The 26,896-nt window shown below is 42.0% G+C and overlaps 1 protein-coding gene across 2 annotated transcripts in view; it reads right to left on the bottom strand.

Annotated features, from left to right (window-relative positions):
- septin9a (septin 9a) overlaps positions 1-26,896 on the bottom strand; it is a 133,587-nt gene that overhangs the window by 55,603 nt on the left and 51,088 nt on the right. For both annotated transcript variants that reach the window (XM_072693336.1, XM_072693337.1), the window contains one exon: positions 16,082-16,804. In XM_072693336.1, coding sequence (XP_072549437.1) covers positions 16,082-16,804 — 723 coding nt within the window. The remainder of the gene's footprint in view (positions 1-16,081; positions 16,805-26,896) is intronic.

Raw genomic sequence — 26,896 nt, forward strand, 5'->3', positions numbered from 1 at the left:
CCCCCATCTCCATCTGTTCCGCTAAAACATGGCTGAAGCCAGTCTTTTCATGATGAAGAAGCTAAATGTCGTAGTGGGCAGCACCTCAATTAGGGTGAAACGCCAAAACCCTCACGCCACTCACACACAGGAGTTTGATCCTGCTCTGGTCAGACATCACCACTATACCAAGAAGACTTTGTAGAGTATGTGTGGAACGGTCTGAGGTGAGCATGTGAGAATGTAGGTATGATGCTAATTGGTGGAGTATAAGCACCCATTGCATGTCGGCTACATTAGCCTCAAAGCTCCAGCGGTTCAGACAGCGACTACGTCTGGGCTGACTGATTACATTCGGGGTATTGGGGTAGAGTGGACGGGTTAACTATTGGCTTAAAGGCACTGCTCAAGTCATTCCAGCTGCCTGCTGCACATCTGCAGATGGAGGCGAAGGAAGAGCAGGCTAATGACTTTTAGCCAAAGCTAACAATGTGGCTCCATAGAGTCTGTGTGTGTGTGGGGGGCTCCCTGATGGAAACAAGCCATTTTGCTTGGTGTAATTACAACTAAATTGCAACATTTTCTTTATAAAAAAAAAAAAAAAAAAAAAAGGTTTTCAGTAAGGTTCTGAATTAAGTAGTGCTGAATTATGTTCCAGCATACTTTTATTAGCATCTGAGGCGATCTTGAACTACGTACCCAACCAAGTGTTCATAGTAGCACTGCAACGGGGTTTATGGATAGAAATAAACAAGCACCAAAAAAAATAAAAATAAATAATAATAAAATTTTAATCAAATGCTAAAATTTGGGCTCACTTGTCCTAATGCTATATTGTTTTTAACTGAGAAGTATTTAGTGTTGTTAGTACTGACTAATATTTTCAGCATACATCAATGCAGTTACTCATAAGTTACTTTCAATAGTTTGGGTATCTTAAAGCCACAGCTTTTGGGACACACTTGTAGCAACCAAACGTCTTTCAGTTAGTTTAGTTGGAATATCCCCCACATTTATTTGAAGGCGGTCTCTAGTGGCATCACCATCGCAAGGTTATGAATTATATCGCAATGTCTGAAATTACAATCAAACACCATGCTGTTTTTTCACAACACTTCTGCTGCTTAATACAAAAGGAAAAGCTGTAGGTTACAGAGCACAGTGATTTTTTTTTTATATTATTTTCTACTCCATCCAATTCAACAGGACTATTTACACTCACTGTAATGAAACACAAAGTCAGTCACTGTTCAAGTACTGATATCCAAGAGACGCTCAAAAAAATTATATTGAGCATAATAAAATTGATGATTCGATCCAATATCGTCATACTGTCCACCCCTATTTCCATGACACATCTACCAGATGCAGACTTCTGCCCTATTGTCATTTATTTCACTACATATCACAGCAGCACTCGTGTGATGCTCGAGCACCTGTTATTCATGTTAAAAACTGCTCAAACCGAGCAGCTGGGGCACGGCATGTGCTGCAGCACTGCAGTGAGTAGTTCAAGCTTTATTCACAGTCTTGTCCAAATAAAAGGAATTTTAAAATGTTCACTTTAACTTTTTTGGAGGACAATTAAATTAAGAATATTAAATTAATTTAGTTTAGATGGAATCAACAGAAAAATGGCCGTTAGTGGCTAGTTTATATTTTTTTTATATAAAAATATAAAGCTGCCATTCATTTTTTTCCCTTTTATTTGCTGACAAACCTTAATTTAATATTAATATACATTATTTGGTATTAAAATCTGATATTATATATTTGCACCGTGGCCCACCTTTCATCTTCAGTGCTAGATAATATCCTAAAGGCCCCTTTTCAGTTATTCCCTACTCCTCTTCTCTATCTTATTGGGATTGGATGCCGCTGGCTTTTCTCCAAAAGGAGCACAGACCAGGAGATGCATCACTTAAATGGCTCTCTCCTTCTCTCCCCATGTGACAAGCATAAGCTCTACTCCCTCAGCCAGAGTATCAAAAGCTCTTTATTTCTCAGACAGAAAAAAAAAAAAAAACTTTTGGCTTGAGGGAATCATCACTAAGCAAAGAATGACAAAAATATTCCAGTAATGGCCTGAAAAAGCTTGCACATACTCCATATTGTGTTGAAATCTATCCCAATAACAAAAACCTACAGACACACCAAACTGCCCACACCACAGAGTGTTCTAGATGGCCTGGATGAGCAGTGGATTGAGTGAGTCAGGAGAATGAGTGTCTCCTAAACCCACAGAAGAATGGACAAAAGCTCAGTTCCTGGCGTTTATCTGCGTTTAGGAATGCACTCCTACTCCGCTGACCCGTCCAGCGCAGGTCAGCCGCAAAGCACACACACATCTGGAGCGCCCAGAGTGCAGAGGAACATAAAACAAAAACGTCAGTACACTTCAACACAGCCACACACACGTGATGATTCTCCAGCATTCATTAACTGGTGAAGCAGGTACAGTCTACACACAGAGACTTGACCAGAAAACAAACAGAAAAATATTGTAAACATAGAAATTTAGAAGAGAAGGGTCTCACTTTTTACATTAGTTCTCTTACTTTCTACCCCCCCCCCTTCACACAGGAGGACTCAACAGAAACCAACACCACAAACCGCACGTCTCATAACCAGATCCGATACCATGAGATCATGCAAATCCAAACTTTTACAGCATAAAAGGCGTCCAGGTGGAACTTCATTGTTAATCAGTCTTCGTCCAACCACTGAAAGCTTTGCAGTAACTTAATGTGTGCGGCATATTCTCTGCACAATTCTCCGTACGCAACAAACCGTAATGGTTTAGTGTACACACACAGATTTGGATTAGTCTATGAATAAAATATATAATAGATTATTAAAAGTTTTTGTGTTTCTTAAATGACTTTCATTTATCTCTCAGGTCAGTAATCTTGTGCTAAAGGTGTGTAAACGGTAGGTGAAGTGAAGACGTAGTGCACATACAGAGTTGACATTGAAGCAAAGCAAGTCTCTAAACAGTGCATGTGCCTACACCTTCGCTAAACTAGCTAACTAGAAGAGAATAGATTGTTTTTAAGTAACCAAATTAGTGTGTGTGTGTATAAATGACTGCATCTGATCTGGACATCTCAAATTTGAGCAAATAGTCTTTTGATTGCAAGACAAAGAGGCACGACATATGTGGAATTCTACAAGGCTTTTTCCATTTAGCAAGCACAACCACAGTACAAAAGAAAGACAGCTGGCATTTCCTGTTTTTGTTACCAAAATAGTTGTTTGGATTAATCTATGAATTACATATGCAATCAATTAGTTTTAGAAACTTCTCAAAAAGCTGTGGGACACTGCACAGAGAAATGACCAGGATGCACTCAAAGCTCCAGTTCAGTTTACAATGTAATTCAGCTCACACACAGTCAATTAGCCAAAACATGTTTGGTGTCTGAAGTTTGCTAATGTATGCATCTTTTGGGTACCTCTGGCCAACTGACATATTTACTTGATTTTCCATTAGACACACACAGTCATTTCCTGCCCCCTGTCTCCTGGCAGATGCCAATTGTCATGGTGGAGGCTTTGTGGGAACACGGAGACTGGTCCTGCTCCACTGACTGTTTACAATTCACATCAACCAGAGCATGGTCAAGCTGGACACTGCTCAGAGGGCACACACTAGAAAATCTGCATCTGCGTGTGAGTGAGGGCAGGACATACGTTTTCTTGTTTCCCTTCAATGACTGCAATTAAGGTGCCTTTGACATGAGAGTGGGACACAGATCAATTTACTTCAGTGTTATTTTAACCAATATTGTCAAATAAATAAATAAATAAAAAAAAGACAAATTAGAACAGATTCAGTTTCAGATCTATTCTCATGAATTTAAGGTGCACTAGTGGTTATCTGGTGCACTAGTGGTTATCTGGTGCACCCAATTTAAATTTTACATAGATTAAATGTTCATAAAGAAAATATAACTGCAGTAAATGACATTTTTCTAGAACAGTATTACAGAAAGTGTAATAAATCCAAAATAAACATAATCCGTAATAAAGGCACAAAGGATCACCAAAATCTCATGTATTAATTTAACAATGGTATTGAATTGGTATTGGCTGATACGCAAAGTTTACATACCAGTATCGGAACAGATCCCATTAGATCTATGGGTCCCTAGTTGCAAATGTATTTGACTGTGTAGAATCATGATCGGTGTGGCTGCTAAAGTAGCTTTAGGTATTCAGATGAACATTTTCTGACGTGCATTTTTCCACACTGAATTTAAGGAATAATGGAATTGAGTTTTGGCAGCCGATTGGATTTAGTGTGTCTTAGTTGGACCAAAATGTAAGACCTTTATATGAATACGTCAGAGCTGGGATTGGTCAGAAGACGCTCGCAGTAAACAGTAAAAAACACTTTGATTTGTTAGGAGGACTAACATTAGCATTTAGCCGACACAGTGACAAAGACTTGCAAATGCTAGATCATGCAGTGTGTGTACACAGTTGTGTGCTTTGTGTGCGAGTGACTAAGCAAGTTAGAGAAAATGCTTATGTACCTCACGCAGCCCCCACAGAAAAACAAAGAGTGCACGCTACAAGCATATATCCCATTCCGTATTCCATCGATTTCTTTTCTGGGATGTTCTCTGTTAGAGTAAACTGTCGTTCGGGTCAATGAAAGTTCAAAACACCACAGAGTGCAGAGGATAAACTCGTACTGGCCAGAGAACTGGGATTCCACATTATGTAAATATTTTTCACCACCAGAACAAACTGTGATAGAAGTTTCCCTTCAGTAAAATGCACCAACAAACCAAACGTTTTCACCAAGAGTAAAAATCAAACAGTAGCAATAAATAGTTAAAAGCCAAAGAATCAAAATGTATGCATGAAATGTTTACTCCCTGAATGGTGGGAAATTACAACTAATAAAGTTATATAGTACAACAGTCTACAACGAAGCAGTTCGAACGAACTGAACACCACTCAAAAATAAATCAAACAAAAAAAAGAACTGGTCAAAAGGCTGTTTCACACTAGAATGGTAGTAGGTTGAATAGTTTAATCATATATGGCAAGCCATATTAGTGTGTGTGTGTGTGTGTGTGTGTGTGTATGTATGTATCTATCTATAAAGCCATTCTGACCATTCCCAGTCGTACTGCCAGGACGACTAGTCATTGACATTCATGGAATTTCACGTTCTTATCTGTAATTGGGGTCATCAGTAGGAAAAATGCAATTGGAGATATCTACATACTGGAAGACGTGCACTACATCTCAACAATCCTTTTGGCGAAGCCTGTTTTGAAGACCCCTATTCCTTTAAACCAGAACTGAACGGATTCTCCGCTGCTGAACTTAGTGATTCTTTGTCAGGGGTATCAACATACAGGCCCATAAAGGTTCTAATCCACAGTGACTGACCTATAGGCACAAATAGGGACACAAGGGAATTAATTCTAAGCTGCAGAGCCAATCACAGTCTCCTATTCAGCTCAGTGGGGCTAGGACCACACAGTCGAAATTCAGAGGCGGGGGGGAAACACACTAAGACCACAGAGAGTCAATCTCAGAGGGGTAGACCAACCACTATCTCCATTTCAGGGTGGGGCTTCTCCCAAACAATGAAGCCATGCTTCAACTCACCAATTCTGTAAGCCTTTTGATCATCCATGTGGACAAAAGTATTGGGACAAGTATCATTGTTTCTTCCAAAGGCAAGGGTATTAGAAGGGGATAAATAAATAAATAAAAAGGTTATCCTGCTTTTGTTGGAGTAAATGTCCAGGCAAGGCTTTTTCTAGATTTGGGAACATTGCAGGGATTGACTGCAGCAACAACAGCATCATTGAGGTAGGGATGTTGGATGACCACCACCCCACCTTATCCTCAACTCCTCCTAAAAGTATTGGAGGAGCACCATCCTTCCAGAGAACACCTTTCCACTGCTCCACAGCTCAGTGCTGGGGGGCTGAATATCAGTCAGTTGTCCTTTTATTGGTCAGTGAACTGAAGTTTCTCCATTTCTCATGAATTCTCCATTAGAAAACTAAAAACTTTGTGGCTCTTTTAAAAACAAGTGGACCAGATTTGGCCCAGCCCCCTCGACACTGGACTCCCCTTACCTCAGATGAGTTTGCCACTCCTGCTTTATGTTCTCCTTGGGGATTCACACTTTACTCCAGTCATCTCATACATGTTGCATAAATGATCACCCCCACGAGAATCTCAGCTCCTAAGCATACATGCTCGTACACACACACACACACAATAGCGCCAATGTGAGTGTGCCGTATGACTGTGGAGGACGTGTACTGGTAGTTAACTCTGTCTGCTGCAGGTCACGGGTCACGCCTCATTAAAGGCTAAAACAGGCATGACCAGAGACGATCCCTACAGACATATAACTCTTGCTGAGCTGCTGCATGCGCGCACACACACACACGCGCACGCATACACTCGTGACTATGTTTTGCTTTGGGTGCGAGACGATTCCTTTAGTTGTGGTTTCCACGAGGGCTAATCGAAGATCACTGCTGACAAACCAAGACTGTCAGTTTTTAAATCACATGTTTAAATGGAGCCAGGCTGGAAAGGACCATTCTGACAGACATTGCAGAGCGCTGACTTTTAATTTAGCAAGATCTAGCATAATAGGCAGATGTGGGGGTACTCGAGCGTTTGGTCAGGTCTCGTGAAAGTCTTATGCAGTCGTAGTTAGAGAGGCGGCTTCGTGATTGTGATGGTTGCCGGTTCGATCCCTTGAACCAACTAAACACTACTAAGTGCCCTTGAACAAGGCACCTAATCCCTAACTGTTCCCGGGTGCGATGCAATCAGGGCTGCCCACAGCTCTGGGCACCTCGTGTTCTCTATGCTGTGCGTTCATTGCACAGATGGGTTATGATAACAAATGATGGAAGATACTGTACTTCGACATTAACTGTGGCAAGACCTCACTGTAGTTCCCACAATGACCTTTTAGGACTGTTGGAGACTCCTTTACGCATCATTAGGTCTCTGCTCTCGGGCTGCCTTGCTAGGACAACCTGGCCATGCAGGCAGTCGTTTCTCTCGTATAATATTTAGCAGACAGTGGAACTGCTAATTCCTAACTGTTCTGAGATCTTTTTAAATCCCTTCCCAGACTCCTCTGTATCTACAACCTTCTTTCTGAAGGCCTCAGAGATCTCTTTGGATCTGGCCATGGCGATCCTACTCAGTCCAACAATCAAGAGCAAATCAAACTAAATGTCTGAGGTTTAAGTGAGACAGACTCCCCCCAAATCCCCTCTAACCACGTTCTAATCATCTGCAGCTGATGTGCTGTAGTTGAGTCTAATTTTAGACATTTTGTGGGGGTGTCCTAACTTTTTCCTCACAACTGCATTTCTATTCAACACACTTTACCAATGAATTTGTAAAGACATTTATTCAGTTGTAAGTGTAGTTATATGCAAGTTGTCATGGGGTGTCAATTATTTTCCACGACTGTATGCAAAACCTAAGTTGCATAACATTGTCTTTGATGTGCCTCTGCTAAGTGACAAGTGTCAGGCTGGAGAAGCAACACTTCTCCATAGTACTGCACCCTCATCCACTTCCTGGTGGAGCTGTCCGGGTACAGGAGACCCCAACAGCAGAATCCTGTGGTCTTATTACAGCAAAATAAACAAAAAAATGCATACTTCTTAACCATGATTCACCATTTGTGCTGGACATAGATGGAATTTGACCTCCACCTCGAACCCCTCTGTGCAGTGAACACACCCACACACTAGTGATAGTACACACACAGTAAGACATGGAGCACATGCCTGGAGCATTGGGCAGTGAGGGTTAAGGGGCTTGCTTAAGGTCCTGAAGAAAAATGTCCCATCTGCTAAGCCATGACTTAACAAAACAATCTCTTACACCAAGAAAATAAGGATCACGTTAGACCGGTCAATCAGAGAAAAATCTGGCATCCCTGGTATCTAGGCAAGGCTAATCTCACGATTATTAGAGTTATTCAGTGTACAATCACTATTATGTGACATTTGGAAAGAAAGTTTTTAAAAGAGGAAAGAAAAGACTTATCTTTGTAATCAAGCCTCTGTTTACACTATCCCCTCAGTAGAAACACTAGAACAAACAATAATCTAATAATCACTGTCCAAAGAGAGCTGATCAAGAAAAGAACCTCTCCAGCTGTGCTGAATGACCTCTTTGGGTTCATCAGACCTTCATGTACTTCCCAGCAGATCTAAATGGGAGGAATTCCCATTCAGAAACAGTCTCATGATAAATAACCCACTAATCCAGCATACCATCATAAATCACCTCATTACTCCGCTATTCTGTTCAGCTCTTTGTTAGGCAGCCGCAATCTCTCACCACAGTGAGGTCATCAAAGCAAGATCCAGGCCTACCTCTGTAAAGGCTCCCATTATTCTGAACCAACAGCCACATGAACCCAAAACCCACAGTGGGTGATCACACCCTCACGTGTCAGCGACGCCACTTATTAACAGCCAGTCAACCTCAACCATCATTGTGTGTTACACACAACAGCGCAATCAATGACAAAACACACACTAATTGCTTCTTCCCTTTAACCCTCTGAAGCCTACGGGCGTACCGACTCGTAAAATTCAATGTTTAATAATATCCTTGAGCGCAGAAACACAAGTTAAACATTTCCTGAATCAGTGCATCCTGTCCTTTCGAGTGCATCATCACCCATTGTGAGATCGTATGTGACTCACATCCAGAGTTATGAGGCTGTGAAGATGGGACGAGATACTTGTCTCTGCCTCTTGCCGTGTCTAACTGGTGTCCTTCATCTGCTGCTCATCTGCAATTGATGGATACGTCGTCTATGGTTTTGTGTCAACCTGATGTATGGACACTGAGAAACTTGGCGCCTTGCCATTTATATACTCCCTGTAAACCCATTTCCAGCACAAAAACAATTTGTGCACAAGAAATATGAAGAACTGCTAAAATCTGACAGGTTTAAGGTAGGAGTAGCTTTTTAGTATGCTTTTAAAAGGCGGATTCAAGAAGACATGCAAAAATCAAGAAAAGGCCTTTTAGACTCCAGGTGGTTAAGGTCAAAGTGAGGGCGCTGCTTACAGCTCCTAGAACTGCAAAGGTAGTCCCAGCTTCTCAATTCTCATCTCAAGCGCATGTCCTGTTTTAATTAGGGAGGTCCAGATCCGATGCAGTGCGTGTGTTTTTTTTTTTACGGATAGGGTATTGGCTATTTTAAGCCTCATGCAGCTCCGATCCTTTGCTTTCATCACCCCCGGAGTCCTCCAGGCACCATTAATGGACATTATTGACAGCTCGCAGTAGTGAGGAGCGTTCCTAGAGAGTAACAGAACAGTTTAGGGTCTGCAGTGTGGAACTATTTTATAGTGGAAGCTTGTAAATATGATAATTTCTGTGGTTGAGCAGTTAATCCTTCATTCTCATGCATGGAAAGCAAGAACAGTTTCTTGTCATGCAGTCAAAACCATGGGGGGAGAAAACAAGTCACTCCTCAATTACAGCTGAGGGACAGTAGAGATCCCACAACATAACATTAATCTATGAATCTCTAGTTTTTAGTAAACAGTTCATGTAAAGTCTGACCTACTGATTACCAACAGTGCATCTCTACAACAATGCCCAAACACAGTATGCAAGTCATATCGGCCACACACACACTTGCTCGTTTAAAGCTCTGCATGCTTGTTTAAAAGATCAAGAAGAGTATCCAAAATGCAAGCTGAACTGTGTGCTCGGTTAAACTTTTTGCTCAAGACACATTCAAGCGTTTCCCTCATTATTCACCAAAACAGCACAGGAAAGTTTCACTTTGCCTTTCATACTTTAACCACCCCGTCACATGACCTCAGTAAAACATTTCTGACACTGTAAACAAACACAGCTGCTTTTCCGCGGCTGGAGTTATTCTCTAGTTGCTTACTGGAATTTTACCTTGAAGTTTTACCTTAAATGATGCAGCTTGGAGATAATATTCCACCTTCTGCTGCTGAACTTCATGTTGTTCATATCTTCTATATCTTCTTATAATTCTAACTTTTTATATCAGTCAGACCCAGTGAATACATAAACTGAAGTCATAAAGTGTCACTACTTTATATCAAAAATTGACTATAATAATAATAATAACCACAGTATTCATGATCTGGTCTTGTCTGCATTTACGGCCTGTAAATTTCCCACATGGTTCTACAGAGGACGTACTACAGAGTAACCATCACATTCTGCTAACCACCATGTGCAGACCATCACAGACAGCCAGAACACCCCCACAAAAGAGTTCATGTAAAATCTCTCAAAATAAAGTGCAGTAGGGTATCATATCACAAAAGGGTTTTAATAACTAATTAAGTACCGCTTTTGTACTTGCTTGTAGCAGGTGAGCTGTGCCACGAGATCAAACAACTTTGGTACCACAAATTAGGCAATGCTTTTCAAACTGATAGGTGCATCTTTACTATTTACTACTTTTCCTGAAGAGCTTATAAACACTGTTTTAAATACAAATCACTGAACACTGAGGGGAAAAAAAAACATTCATGGCCTTAATATCGTAAACAGCATTTGAACCCCATGAGATTCTACATTTATCATGTAGAGCCAATTTAATCAACATAACCAAAGAGGTTTCCAGCTCCAACACACAACCTTCAACTTCATGCAAGGGCTTAGCTGGTTACCCTGCTTCCAGCACACCTAGTCCTGCTAAACACTAAAAATGTGCAGGGCAGGGGGTTCACCAGGACGAGAAATAAAAACCACTGATCTACAGAACATCCACAACATAAACATGAGATACCCTCAGCATTGAATATAAGCGAAGACAAAAGTGAATTTCACACTGAAATTCAGAAAAACAATGCTTAAGGTCGCATGGGTTTTAGGCCATGGCAGCTTTTGAAAGATGATCTCCAGAGTGGAGGTTTGTGTTGTCGTGAAGATGGATGTTTTGGAAAAAAAGGAGTTGTGAGGAGTTGCTTTAAGACTCTGCGTGTCGGATGTGGTTGATGACCGGCTGTATCTGTGCAGCATTTTTAGGAGCAGGGCGGTTTGGTTACTATGGCCTGTGTTACAGTTTTTGGCAGACATAATTTAGGGAATGGAGTGATTTGCTTAAAAGAGCTTTTTCTAACAATAAAGGCAATTATTTTTGTTAATTATAAATTTTGTAGTAAATGCATTGTTTTGTGTCATATCACAAACTGGCTGGATTTGAAGCTTAGTGCCTGTGTGTGGACCCTAAAAAAAAGTGAGGAAATTTTGTCTCGTCTTCCATGACATCAATCTTTTAAATCAGCTGGTTTGCAGGAAGCTGTATAAGCAGAGATCTGCTGTGTCCACTTTGGAACAGAGCGGGGTTAGTAATTGAACCCAAATGTGAACTATGTTACCTCGCTCACATCTTGAAAACGTTTTCCACCATGTCTGGATTTTCTCTGTGACAAAACTAGAGCACAAAAGGAGCCGAACAATAAAGAATCCTAAAACAGACACACACACACACACACACACACACACACACACACCCCTACAGACCTAATTATCTCTCTCTAGTAATTAAACATCCTTATATCCATGTCATGAAATATTATTTAAAGTATATAAAAAATAATAAAAAAAAGCAAACCCATCCACCCACTATATCTGTCATTTTAATTAAATTTGTCTAATGACTAAGGATTGAGCGGCTGCTGTTGAAAAGACAAAAAGCTGAACTTGATGTTCAGCCTGATGTTCATCTGTATCCCACTCACTAAGCTAGCCCTTGCCTAACTAGCTCAGTTACAAATCCACCGAGTATCAGAGAGCCTAGCGCAGCTGCAGTTGACTAACTGTTGAGCTACCGACACAAATAGCAGACCACGAGTGAGCGAAGCCTGAATCTTAGCCATGTCAAGAAAGCTTGAAGCAGGACATCTAGGCTTAGCTAATGTTGCCACCGGACAGACCGTGTTCCAGCTAACAGAGGCTCAAATCACACACGTTTACAGGATAAAATTGAGTGAATGGTCTCAGGAGTGTTGAACGGTTTTCATGCATATTAAAATGTGCAGGTTAACCCTGGTTTCCTTGCTTAGTCTTTCAGTCAAAAGATTGCTAAACTTGCAGTTATGGTGGACCCACAGTGCCCCCCACCCTGTGGCTCTATTAAATGCACATGGGGGAATATGCTTATTTGGCCATGTACTAGATACTAGACACAATTTGACACAGACACGCAATTTTTAAATACTGCCCTTATTTTGAATAAAAAACAAACAAACAAACAAACAAAAAACACATAAATGCAAGTTAAGCCTAATCAACAAAGCATTATTCAAGGGTTATTTAGTACCCTTTAGTAAACTGTTCCATTCAACTTTAGTACAAGCAGTAGTTCCATACTTGACAGAACCACGACAACCCAAAGAACCTTCCAAATCAGAGGTCTTCATATCCGGCCCTTAAATCCAGTTTCCAGTCCTGAATTTTGTTCTTGCTGGAGGTTTAAGAAACAGTTACTGTAATTGACTGACCACACAGCATCACACCAAACAAGCATTACAAAGTCCAGGACTGGAAACTGGATTCAAGGTCCGGAGTTGAAGACCTGAGCTAAATGATCTACATACACAGAAACCCTGGTAGAAGGATCTTTATAGTGAACAGAGCTTCCACTAATGTTACAAGTCAAAGAACACCAGTTGAGTACCCTAGAAAACATTTTCGCTTGGAGTATACATGACGTACATAATGCAGTCAGACCAGAGTCCTACTGAGGCATTTAAAAGAGCTGGAAAATCAAGGCTTTCTATTTTCATGCTGCACATTTATGAACTCCAGATTTGGAATGTCACACCTAGGCACTGCATCTGCTGCAACCCAACCAACCAAAACCTCTTCACTGGTTCGTGAAGGAACCATGCACGCGCGCACACAAACACAGACATGGGCAGAGTGCCAGAAAAGTGTGGCAAAGCAAACATCTGAGAAATATTTCCGTTGCAGAGCATGGTTAGCGGTCCACAGGCAGACGGCTAAAATTAAGACGTTCACTTTGGAGGCGTGGCAGCAGATGCAAAACTGAAAAATCAAGTTGCTGCAGCACAGAATGGAAAACAGCTTTCTCCCATTTACTGCAGTAAAAAAAAGAAAAGCTCACTGGCATCTGAATTCAACCCCCACCACCTGCCAAACGAGTGTAAAGTTAGGGGTGTGGCAGATGAAGTCACCCACCTCCACCCACCACAGATTTTTCATATTTAACAGTAATCACAAAACTGTAACAGCACAAACATTAAAAATGAAAAGTGAGCAGTAAAGACAGGTGCGAGTGTCGTACAAGTTGTACCAGGAATTCACCGATTTTAAGTGGAAGCAAAATGTCCGTATGACATGGCAGGCATACATGATTTTACGTGACTTTATGAAAGATCATCTCACCCCAGCTGAACACACCGTAACACACTGGTACAGGGGTCCACTACAGAAGCAGGTGGAGAACTCTGTGCTGTGTGCAGTTTACATGCCCTGAAAGCTCCAATTCCAGTAATAACGTGTGTTGCTGTTGCCTTGTACACGTAGTGAACGTACTTAACTGTTCCGATTGGGAATGTAATCAGATACAGGTGTTTAAAGGTAAAAGGTAAAGGTGCACGTATTTGTCACTGTACAGTGTACACTGTACAGCGAAATGTGTCCTCCGCATTTAACCCATCTGTGGTAGTGAACACACACGCACGCCAGTGAATAGGGGCAGTGAGTACACACACACACACCCAGAGCGGTGGGCAGCCACCTCCAGCGCCCGGGAAGCAGAGAGGGTAAAGGGCCTTGCTCGAGGGCCCAACAGTGTCAGCTTGCCAAGCCCGGGAATCGAACCCACAACCCTGTTATCGATAGCCCGGCGCTCTAACCGCTGAGCCACCACTGCCACCTCGCCACTATTATTACATGGCCATTATTCTTCTGTTGTACTGATTATTTAAGGGACTACCTACCTTCTTTAGTCTGACAGAAAGTGGACTAGTGTATTCTGATTGAGGCGTATACAAACGTATCCTAAACCAATTAAGCTATTAGTCGGAACTGCTAGTGGATTATCAGCTGCATTCAGATGTGGAAGTCCAAACCTTCGTGTTGTTATGTTTGTCATTTGTATCAGTAGCTTCTGTAACGAAGACATGATTTACTCGTGAGACCTGAAACCGTTTAGCTTAACGTCTAAAACATGGCGCTGCAGTCTGAGATCACCTGCATACAACCAGCATGCGCTTCAACAGCACGTTCATCTGTTGGGTATTGTGGGTAATGTGGTACTAAAAAAAACTCAAATTATTGTGGGAATACTACTCTCTTGCTGTGGATTGCATTAAATCAATGAACTGGTATTTAAAATGAGTTTTTACCTTTACCGGAACTTTTGTCACAGCAAACCGGTTAAACATTGTTGGACACAGGCCTAATTAGAACTGTAAAAACTGTAGTACTGCAACACCTATTCAACTCCAGCCCACACTGCCATGACCTTATTTATTTTCCAATACTTTTTGTGTAGATTATTGTATTTTTGTTTTAACACTACTTGTCTCCTGGTGCACTGTGCACCTCAGAAAAATGAAATTACAAACCGTGTGTTGCGAAAAGTCTCAAGCATTGCAGTGTAGCTTATTAAATCATACCGCCCACCCTTATTTTGACATGTACAGAGCCTGCAGCTGTAAGCTGTTCATCTGTGTTCGAAAAAGCATGACACTGTATTAGAATAAATACAATAGCACAGTATTGTTTAAGTAGCTGTAGCTACATAAATATTTTTATTATTATCTTTACCCCTCATCAAAGGTTTGGTTCCAATGTTCTCCCTAATGCTCCCTAGCCATCACGTGAACTTGGACAAGTCCACCATGATAACTACAAATAGTACTGGCCCTCCTGATGGGGAGATCAGGAAATTAAATGAACACAATCCATACATAAAATCTTTAGTTTGGGTGTTCTGTTTATGGGGAAATGAGTTTTTAAAATAATGTTCTCAGGTGCATAAACCAATTGCACAGCACTGCTTACATAACTGCAGATTGGCTGCTGTCTCGATATGAAAACTGCGGTAAGCCCAGATACGCTCAATGGTGTGAGAAAACTCCCTATCTTAGCTGAACTGAAAGCCATGAAGCAAAATGGCCAAGTATTTATGGGATCTGACCAAAATACTTCAGGCATGGTTGTCGGCCTAACGCTGGTTTCTGTGCCTCAGGACTTCGCCAAAACATTGCAGCTGTTTGACGTCAGCCTAGGAAAGAGCCCGAGGGCACATTCTTTCCTAACTCCTGCGTTTCTCATCACCACAGCTTTATATTCTGGTGACTATTTAGCCTGCTGGATGAATACAAGAGAGCGTTCAATTAGTAAAATGAACAATTCTTTAAGAGCTCAAGGAAAGAAAAACCTAAGCCATGAAAAATCTAACAAGTTCTGAAACCAATCCCCTATAATGAACAAGTCATATTTCTAAATGTTAGTAATACATACATGTCGTAGTCTACATCTAATACAAATGAAGGCCATGATAAAATTACTGTGTGTTCCGCTGGCTCCATAATAGCGAACAGTGCTTGGACACCAGTGATCATCACTTAGTGTAATTTGCAGATTAAGATCTAAGAGTTTAAAACCATACCATTAAATACCTGTACATCACCTTTTATTAGACTGTACACTGAACAATACTCTGTACAGCATTCTCCAGCATACAACCAGCAAGCTTTTCTACAACAATCTCAACTGTTTACACCATCAGGGGGTATTTCCAGGGTAATTCCATCAACCATCACTGGGAGCAGGACTATTTCACGAATATAGAAATGACTAAAATTTTAACATCTGAAAAAAATGAGTTTATTATAAGAACAGTAACCTCTGTTATACTAACTAATTGAGACTTCTTCCTATAGGCTAAGCTTGCTCATGCTAAAAAAGCATCCATGTAGATAAATTAATCAGCTCCATTCACTTGTGTGCAAGAGCTACCATGCCTGCAATAAAGCAAAATGAGATTTTGTTAAATTGATAAATGAATAAAAATAAGTGCAACTCAGTAACTCACTCTCGGGGGCTCTGCTGGTGTTCTCCTGCACTGGGGGAGGTGCTTTATACTCGGTGAAGCTGGGGGTCACACTGGTGGCTGAGATGAAGCTGTTCTCAGACTCTCTGGCAGGAGAGGTCGTTTCCATCTGTCGGTTAGCAAGGATTTCAGGTCGTCGGGTCACAGGTGACGTGTCCACCGGGCTTGGGGGCTCAGTTTTCCTTTGGGCAGGCTCTGGGATCCTGGAGGAGAGCTGGGGGCCATCTGCTCTCCGCAGTGCACCCAGGGCATCCTGGGTCCGGCCCAGCGCAAGCTCTGATCTCCGGTTGGCCGCCAGCTCTGGTGTACGGCTCTGCAGAGAAACCTCAGGCCGCTTTAGGCCGAATCGTGCGATTCCTGGACTGGGCGAGTTGTCCACCTGTTTGGAGGAAATATCGATGGAAATCTCCGTCCTTCGTGAAGAGGCCTCTGAAATGCGTCCTCCAGAAAGGAGGTCTGCACGCCGCAGACCACTCTTTGGAGAACGCTGGCCGGTGGATGAGCTCTCTGAGCCATGCCTGGAGCTGCTGGACGAAGTTTCGGAGCCATGCCTGGAGGCATAGTCCGAGTTGCGTGATCCTAGGTCGTGGAAGCGGCTGGAGGCAGAGCCAGTGGAAGAGCGCAGGGGATTGGCTGTTCTGCGCGAAAGAGGTGATGGATTTGTGGGCGTGTCAACCTCCTCCACTTCAAAAGACCTTTTTAGTGCTGAAAAAAGAAAAAACAACAACGGTGAGGCCTAAAACTAAAAAGTAAAGAACACAGTTCCCATTAGTTTATGCTCAAAGCTCATTACATTACCAAGTAATGTTGCACTCATTTTTACAGACAGTACAAATTCTGAACAAAAAAAATCTTGGGGAGGAAAAAACAAGGATATATTACTAAGAGGGTCTGTTGAGGAGAATAATTGACAGTACTAAAGAACCATGGTAGACACTTGCAAGTAAGAAACTGTGGACCTTAAACCCCATTGCCTCTTCTTTGAAAGGCAATTCAGCATAAGCAAAACAGACTCGGACAGTTAAAGAAAAACAGATTACAAGTAAATTACATTCCTCCAGGACTATGGGGCAACATGGTGCAACATATGTAACATGCTATGACCTATAGCTATAGACAGTCAGCTTATACATAAGTAAACACAGCAGTTTAGAAGTAGAACAGTTCTTTTGTAATACAGTTTTTTGCAGCAAGTAACCTGATAAGTGTGCACGTCGGCACATGGTGGGAGCATCAATAGAGAGGTGTATGTGAGCGCGTATGAAGTGTGTGTGTGTAAAAGGTGAGGGGGTTTCAGCTTAGTCCTTGTGTGGAGAGGTCTGACTGTTTGGGGGGGGGGGGGGGATGCAGAATGCTTGTGGTGTAAATGTACATGATGGAGTGCAGAGACCCCGACGATCTCAGCTGTCAAAACCAGTAAAGATAAAGCTGGTGTAGTGAACAGGTATCAGAGACATACGTCCCCCTCATTAGCAAGCTGTTCTGCCTCAGACTACAGCTAACCACACATCAGGAGGGGGACTCAAAAGATCTGCTGGAGGAGGCCAAACCCGATACGGGTGGGAACTAGACTAAAGGCTAACCCTGCTGACCAGCTACAGTCTAGCTAGATAACCACACACCTTCATGAGAGGACACAAACACTTTCCTTTCACTATATATAAATATATAATCTATCAATAATAATATATCAAATACAAATACTGTGCAAGACAAGCACCGAGCACTGGTGCTTACATTACAAGACATCACCACAAACCTCTATCAGCATTTGACAAAAGCATCAGAGACATCTCTATGATCCGTGCACGACTAAAAGGTCCAACCACAAACCACCACCTCAGTCTTAATTTCCTGTGACAGCCAGGCAAACCTTGAGCACACAGGCGTTTAACAGTATCACGCAAAAGGGGAAAAGCTTGCAAGGCCATTATTGATTTCACTGACGTTATTATTGATGTTACACCTCAGCTTGTGTGTTAACTGATCTTGCGTTAGACATCTTTTTATTCATTATTGTTTTTATTATATTCAAAACTTCATCTGTGAACCTATGAATCTGATGATCATTTCATGCACCAAGAAGTGTAAAATTATATGATGCATTAGAGGTTCACATTACTAACTTTGAAATTTAGGTCATTAAAAAAAACAATAATAACGGATGTACCGAAACATTTTTTTTCTTTCTGATACAAACACCAGATTTTTTAAGTACCTGCCGAGACCGAGACCAACTGTGACTTAAATACTGGATAGTTGGCAAGAAATTCTTCCACTTTTTATAGGCTGTACATATTTTATATCCGATCCCAAATAAGAACTAATAAGCTTGAACGAACAGCGTTTACTGGTTGAGTAACTGCGCATTTAAAAAGTTTCAGAGCTATGAAAAATAAAGAATTGCCACAACGCAGAAATGTGTGCAGGTAGGGAAGCATAATCTTGCTAAGATTGACCAAACAGCTTTTAACAGGTGTTTAAAATTCACATTTCAGAGCAGTGAAAAAACACCAGTTTAGAAACTGCTGAAACTCAACTTTTGGTAGAAAACGCACCACGTGGAAACAAAAACTTAACTGAATGTCTATTTAATGGTAAATATTTGACTGGCTTTTACACATTTGATTTCATAAATATTATGAAATTTTGTTTGCTTGCAAAGAACAATGTTCAATGTGAATAATAAAGTAGGGCGTCAGTAAGTTTCATGGTATCTGTGATCTCTATTGCCAAGACTGATACTGTGTGTATCGGTATCAGAGCCAGCATTGGCGCCGATACAGATGCTCAATAAATCAATGAAAAATGATCAAATTAAAATATAAATAAATCTCAGTTTTCCCAAACTGTCCAGCCCTGCTATGCCACAGCCCCAGTGACATAACCCAGCCAATCAGAGCAGAGCTTCTCCAGGAGCCCACAGTATCAGGGAAATAAGGCTGGTTTCATTAAAGGTAAAATAACAGGGTGGTAAATAGGCTTGAAATTCAACCCCCTTCAAACAACTTCACATACTATTTAGCTAACAAACCAACCAAAAATAATCATAAACGCACTCTATTGCATCTTTTAATGTGAATCTAGCTACATCTTTTTAAGTGAGTGTGTCTTTAAACGTTAAATATGTCCAACATATATAATAGCTACAATACTTAGCGTTATATGTGTTAAATTAAATTAAATTGTGTAGGAACTTAGCTATAATAACTTAGCATATAACTTATAATGGCAGCTCAGAATAAGTTATTTCACTCAAAATGTAGCTAGCTAGCAGTTTTTACTTAAAAAAAAGTACCAGAATCAATGGATAGGGGTTTGAGAATTGACAGAACCTGCAGAAGCTAGGCTAATGGCTAATGGCTAGTGCTAGCTTAGCTCAACTCGCATCATTTGCTGAGGTTTATTCACTTTTCTGTGGAGTTTAAAATGAGTAGGGCTTATATTACTGTAACTGATATCTTAAGGGAGGTAATTCAACCTCAAGCCGATCAGTCAGCGGTTATCTAGCTAGCTAGCTAGTACTAACTACTGCTAGCTAACCTAGCTAGCTAGCTGCCTCTACCGCTTAGCGTTACTAGCGCTACTGAAGCCCCGCGGGTTAGTTGGTTAGCTAGCTAGCTAGCTATTTGAATTTGAGCGGGAAACCTGGCCATGTCCAGCTCGGCCAAACGAGAGGATGAGAAACAGCGAACACGGGACAGAAACCCGGACAACTACGAGCATCAAACATGCCTACCTGACTTGACACGTTTCAGGTGTCTTGACAAAATCGCCGCCATTGAAACGGACCCGCTGAACCGATCGCTAGCTCCGAGAGCGCGCTCCGAGGTCAGTTATCGGTCGATTCCGAGAGTCGAATATTCGACTCCCAACAAGCCTGGGAGGCGGGAGTCGACTCTTCGTATGCAAATCGTTTCATTATACTCTGCGCCCAAACTCACACAAAACTGAAAAACCAAGCGCTTTATATTGATTAAAGATCAAAGTTGAAACAACTGAATAAGAAAAACCAAGAAAACGAAACTTGAACTTGAATATTTGAGCAGAATAAAAAAAGGGATGCTTTGAAGTTTCCGTTCCACCTTAAGTCCAGGTTAGTTGGGCTCTGGCGCCTGAGCAGCTCCTAATGATGTAGCTCTAACGGCTGGACCATTTAAGGTGGAACAGAACAAAAAAAAAAAAACATCCATCTGCTGCACAAAGAATTTTTATATTAAATATGATTCCGTAATTAATAAAGATTCATTTTTAAAGCTTTATTATGAATTGCAGTAAGATCTTTTTAGTATATAATGAGGTACTTCCATTGTAAATGACCACGTGAGTTTTTCGGATGATAAAATATGGTATAATCATGAATTTATCATATTCCTTTAATCTGTAGTTTAGCAAAAATGGCTAAACTGCATTGGGGTATATGCTATATCTCTATATTAGAGGCTCTGTCTTGGTGCAAATAAGGTGGAATCAAAGAGCTCAGTGTTCAAAGATACAAGCCTAATAATCGATTACACCGAAAGTCCTAATTTGACTGAAAGTAATAATCTAAGATAATCTAACTTCAAATGAATGCTGCTCCTATGAATGATGAAATATTTCACTATTTTAGGGAAACCTGAACACATTAGCTGTAGCTTTTTTCCATATCATGCTAGTTGTTGGACACGATCGGTCTAATTCTGCTAATCACATTATTACTAGCTAGCATTTCCCATAATATGTAAATAAGGCCCACCAGCCTCCTTATTTTTATTTATTTTTATTTTTTATACTAGTTTGGGTTCTTCAGCTGTTTGGCTAAACTATTCCCAGAGATATTTCAGGCTACTGATGCCACACATGCCTCAGCTACGCCACAGAGCAGCACTCTGAGCAGGTGGATGGCCTTCGGCCAGCAGGCCAGAGCTGATCTACAAGTATGAAATTCATCACAGTGGAATTACCAAGTTTACGATAATGATCTGGCTCAAGTGGACGCACACAGAGGTACGATCTTCAAGATATATCAAAACCTTTACTCTAAAAAATTCGCCTTCAGTTTTACCCTTGAATAAAAGTTTGCTTTTGTGCTTTATAATTTTCCTTCCCGCAAACACAACAACCCCCGGGGCCCGATGATTTCACGGCTGGGCCATATTTCAGAGAGCTGATCGGTGTTTAAAATGCTTATTGGCAGCTTTGCGCATGAGAAATAGGCCGAAGCGATATCTGGACGTGATCTGCTCTAAATCCAGCTGTGGAACACAACGCCAGTAGAGCTTCACTGAAAGGATTCTGGTTCCCATTACATTGAGTAACATCCGCCACTTCATTAAAGGCTGCTGAAACAACATTAGGCCTATGTCAGTGTTTTTTTTTTATTCTGATAATTCACAGAAAGAAAACTCTTACTCTGAGGAGTTCCTGCTTCTTGGGCTCCTCCCTTGTGCATCCAGCCTCCACCTGAACTGCTGCCAAAATGCTTTAAAGCAGTGGTCCCCAACCCTGGGTCTGGAGGCCCACTGCCCTGCACATTTTTGTGTTTCCCCTGCTTCGGCTTACCCACCTTCACTCAGTAAGCACTTATCAGTGAGCCGATAAGTTAAGTCAGTTGTAGTGGGAGCTGGGAAAATCTTCAGGGCAGTGGGCCACCAGGATCAAGGTTGGGGACCGCTGCTTTAAAGGACACCTCTTTTACTGCTTAGTCTGAATTTATTATAGTTTCTTATGCTATCTGAAAGACAACTGAGAAGAGTCTAAAACCAATAACACTTTAATTTCATCTATTATAAAAAACATTACCCTGGCATTAACAACTCATTTTGGAGGTGCTGATCGAGTGTGTTGATGACCACTGATTTCACTGGCTAGCTCAGAAGAGGGGGTGGAATAAGCATCGTGGCTTTGTACATAAAAACAAAGAATCTATAAACTATGGCTGTTCACATGTTGGCCCCGCTAGGATAGTGCTAATTTCCATTAGCCTGGTTATAGAGATTTGCCGGTAACGTTGGCATTCAGCTAACAGTGGTAAAGACAGTGGTAACAGAGTTTTATAGCAGCTCTACAGATTAACTGCAGATATTTCAAGCCTGACACATACACACACACACACACACACACACACACACACACACAAATACAGAAATCAAAGGCTAACGCCAAGACTAAAACCAGACTAGGCCACAGGGCTGTAGGCCAGTGGCTTTAGCTAAAAAGTAGGGATAGAAGCATCAATTGGACCCATATCACAGCTGCAGAACCCTATTAAAGCTCGTCAGTATGCAGTGTTTTTCAACCATATCTGACTGAAACTCAATTATTTGCAGAATATGTAAAACTAACATGTCTCAGAGGGAAGACCTTTATGCCGTGTTCCATTCACTTCAGACGTTGAAGCTGGGAGTGACTCCACTTTACACTTTATGGGTGTTTAAAGGTGAATCTATCCAAAATATAACCCATTATTTATGTCCCAGGTTAGCATTGTTAGCAATACCAGTTATGCATAACCCATTATGCAGTTTTTTTTATGCAGAAGCCTCATGAAGTTAGCAAAATTTACCAGATGCCTGATGTGTCTAGGCTTTTCTGCAGTAAATGTAGAGCTGTAAAAATGTGACTGTTACAGAATGTGAACGACTCCTTTAAGTCATACAATTGATCATTTTTAGACTGAGCTACAGTCTCTGTTTGGTCTGTTCTGGTGGAGGTAGCTGCAGAATGCAGGTGTGAATTCCAGGCCTTTCAGCAGGAGCAGCCCGGTGGAGCTCACAGCCCATAGTACCTCACAAAGGCGGCTATTATAAAGGCCCCATCAGCCAGGCAGCGGCATGCTTATCACAACACAGAAGAACACGTCACGCACACACAAACACACACACACACACACACACACACACACACACACACACACACACACGTGCGGATCAGGTTTCTTTCCAGCTCACAGGAAGACTGATCTGCCCAGCTGCCAACAGCACAGGCCCAGAGCCGACAGGTCGGCTGCACTGCACATCGGCTGCATGTCGATCAAAGTAAAAACGTGAGACGATAGTTTCACTTCAGGTTAAAGAATTGTGAAAATTCTGAAAGCACTCAGTAGAGTAGGTTGTTCGAAGTACAGCCTGAAAATACCGCAAAATGAAATTATCAGGTTGTGTTGTTTTCCTGTCAGTTTCACATAAAGCAAAGGAATTCCAGTCCATTCCATGAAAGTCAAATAAATCGCACTGAACCGCTTTCAATTTCGCTCCATCAGCAACTGCGTCTGCATATGCTTGACTCTTTTAGACCGAACGGAAATGTGGGGCATAATTAAATTTAATAAATAACATTCAGCCTCCAAACCTTCTGGATTTATACACTAGACGCTGTCTGTCTAGGAGGACTATTGAGGACTCCACCCACCCAAGCCAGCGGCAGGAGTTACAGAAGCATAAAGACCAGAACCAGTCGGTTCCGAGACAGCTTCTACCCCCAGTCACGGACGGAAGAAGCGCCGCCACATGACAAAGTGCAGGGGGCTAAGCACTGCGAGGCTAGCTCGCTAAACATAGAGGCTAATCTAGGAAGGTCAGACATTCTCTCTGCCATCCACAACCTGAGCAGCAACGTGGCTGATCGACTCAACAGCTTAGAGGGATGTTATCCTCCAGCATCCCTCCTCGAATCAAGCTCCAGTCATGTTTATAACCCTGGCTAGCACTGTTGACACAGATAGCTTTTCGGTCTCAAAATAAAGTCAGGTCCTTTCGGATCTACTGGTGTTTTCTCATGAGCTACATTTTCTCATGACTCATCTTTGGAGGGGTGCTTCTACTTAAGCTGACCACTGATGATGCCATTTCCTCTGGAGAGCTTGTGGTAGCATTAATAAGGAATACACAGAGTGAAAGAAAAGTCCAGGCAGAACCACATGCCCTGCATAACTATGATCCTACCCCCCCCCCCCCCCGACCTCCTATATACACACACACACACACACACACACACACACACTTACACTCTTAGCCCTTAGAGTACAGTTAAAGTTCAGTGGAAAAGTACTTTGACTGTTAAACAGGAAGAGAGAGATTCAGTGACTGAGATAGTTGACGGCTCTTTCAGATCAGGCCTCTGTTTAAATAGCCATTCTGATTCACTGGTGCTCGACAAGTCCAGTCTTGGTCTCAAGATTGGCAAATGGACAGTTTCCGCCTTTTCCGTCTTGTCTCTGCCTTCTATCAAGACCACAAAGTCTGAACAAAAGTATTGGGAGGCACTCTTAATTTTTAAAATTTCAGGTTTCATTCAGCCCCATTGCCACAGGAGTATAAAATCAAGCTTCTAGTCATGCAGTCTGCCTTTCCACACATCTGTGAAAGAGTGGGTGGTTCTAAAGAGCTCACTGACTTCCAGCATGGTGCTGTATGTAATAGGAGCCACCGCTGCAACACCAAGTCAGCTGGTGAATTTTCTTCCACCATCAGCTGTGAGCGGTATTGTTGAAAAGTGGAAGCGTTTAGGACCCACAGCAAATCAGCCCTGAAGTGTCAGACCACGTAAAGTTACAGAGCGGGGTCAGGGCCGAGTGCTGAGCTCAGAGCATAGTGGAAGTCGCCAACACCCTGCGGACTCTGTAACTGCAGAGCTCCAAACCTGCTGTTAGAGCTGCACAGGGGGATCAACTCATGCAGAGCGACTTACAAATGTCCTTCTAGTTTGTATAGACTAGGATCCTAAAGATACCTCTAAGCTTCGATACTACTAAACACAAAAGCCGGTATGGAGACCACAATACTCTACACTGCATTCGCTTATGTTCTCTTGGAAGAGGTGGGTCTTCAGCCTGCGTTTGAAGACAGTGACAAAAAGTGACCCTGCTGTTTGGACACCCAGGGGAAGTTCCTTCCACCACTTTGTGCCAGGACAGGAACTCTATATTAATGCCTATGGATTTAGAAAGGGGTGTCATAAAAGCTCCTGAAGGTGTAACGTGTAGGTGTCCCAATACTTTTGTCCAAACAGCGTCCATCAGATGACAATGATTTTTTTAAACCAGCTGAGAGGAAACTAGGTAGATAGTTGGATAGTTCCAAAAAACAACAACAACAACAATTTCCACAACACACCAGTTTCACTGTTTCCTTTGACAGTCAAGGCCCTTTACCCTCTCTGCTACCCGGGTGCTGGAGTTGGCTGCCCACCGCTCTGGGTATGTGTGTACTCACTGCCCCTAGTTCACTAGTGTGTGTGTGTGTTCACTACCACAGATGGGTTAAATGCGGAGGACACATTTCGCTGTACAGTGACAAATACGTGCACCTTTAAATGTAATGTAAAAAAAAAAATTTGTCACGCCCATTTTTGCAAGGCAGTGTGAACTGCAAATGTTTAGCGTGACCACGCTCAATGCTAAAGCTCTAGGACACTGTATACGACGTGCTTACGCTTGCTTAAATTTTAGATATTTATTAATTTCCCATTTTTACTCACTAAATTCTGCAGACACAGGGCCTGTTTACACCTGGTATTAACATGCGATTTGTATCTGGATAGTATGTAGATCTACTTTGACAGGATTCTGTTTACACTTGTCATTTAGTTCAATTTAAATGCGTCTCCAACGTGATCCAGATAAGATCCGATCCTACTTTTCCCGCATAAAAAGTGCACCAACATGTACCTTATTTCAGTCTTTCATCAGAATTGCTCCTCCTGCTATAGGAGACTGAACAGTATAGAGGAACGATGGGGGTTCTTCTACAATGCAGATCTGAATTTGACCCGATCACCAGAAATGCATGTTAACACTATGGGCCCTATCTTACACCCTGTGCAAGGCACGTTGAGATGCTCGCTGCTATCTTACACCCTACCAAGAGTGATGGGCGTGGTGGTCTCGAAATGAGGTGTTCAGGTACAGGTGCACCACTGACTGAAAACAACCTAGGCAGACGTCAACAGTCAGACGTTCGTTGCTATCTTGGCAGTGAATTGTCAACACAGGCGCGTGCAGCCCAACGCCGCACACCCCCGCTTTACACCACTGAAATAGCAAAAAGTCCTGGTTCTTAAAGGGAATGGAGAGTAAGACGCTGATTGGTTTACTGGCTGTTACGTCCAAAACACACCCATGATTAATTAAGAGACTTTTGAGCGTTTCGAGCTGCGCTGTGTGTGGTTGACGGCTCGGCTTAGCTACAGATAGCTAAAACAGGGCTCATGGAGTAAACAGGCTCATAATGTCATGACCACCAAAGTACAATGTGGACCACTGCCCTGCACAGAGGCTGATGCAGATTGTGTGTCTCCAGATTTACATGCACTCCCTGCTCTCTCCACACGGACCATATGTGGGCTGACAGGCACATACACCAGGCAGGTACGTCAACCCTGTTACATAAGCTCACTGTCTGTATAGGGAGACTGTGTGAATGAGTGTGGAGAGAAACCAGCGAGGGGGACTGTGCTGAAGTAATGCAGCCATGTCTGATGAGGTCTGCAGGAGGGTGTGACTGAAACCCAAACTGCGGACGGCTCAGGCATTTTCTTATGTCTGCCAGACCAGCATCACCAAACAACCTAAAGGCTTCAGAACAAAACAAGAGGAAGACTCCTGAGTTACTCGGTCAACAGTCAGGCTAAATAAGTTCACCTTATTTTAGAGTTAAGCCCTTCTAAGTTCTAGACAGTTTTCAGGGAAGCACCAAAACTACTTTTTCCTTTCCGATTCTGATTCCAACTCTGACTTAAATACTGGATAGATGCTACAAATCCTGATATTTATGGAGTTCCACTTTTTATAGGTTGTACTTTTTTATATCTGATCCC

The sequence above is a fragment of the Salminus brasiliensis genome, chromosome 12, assembly GCF_030463535.1.
Source record: "Salminus brasiliensis chromosome 12, fSalBra1.hap2, whole genome shotgun sequence".
NCBI lineage: Eukaryota > Metazoa > Chordata > Actinopteri > Characiformes > Bryconidae > Salminus > Salminus brasiliensis.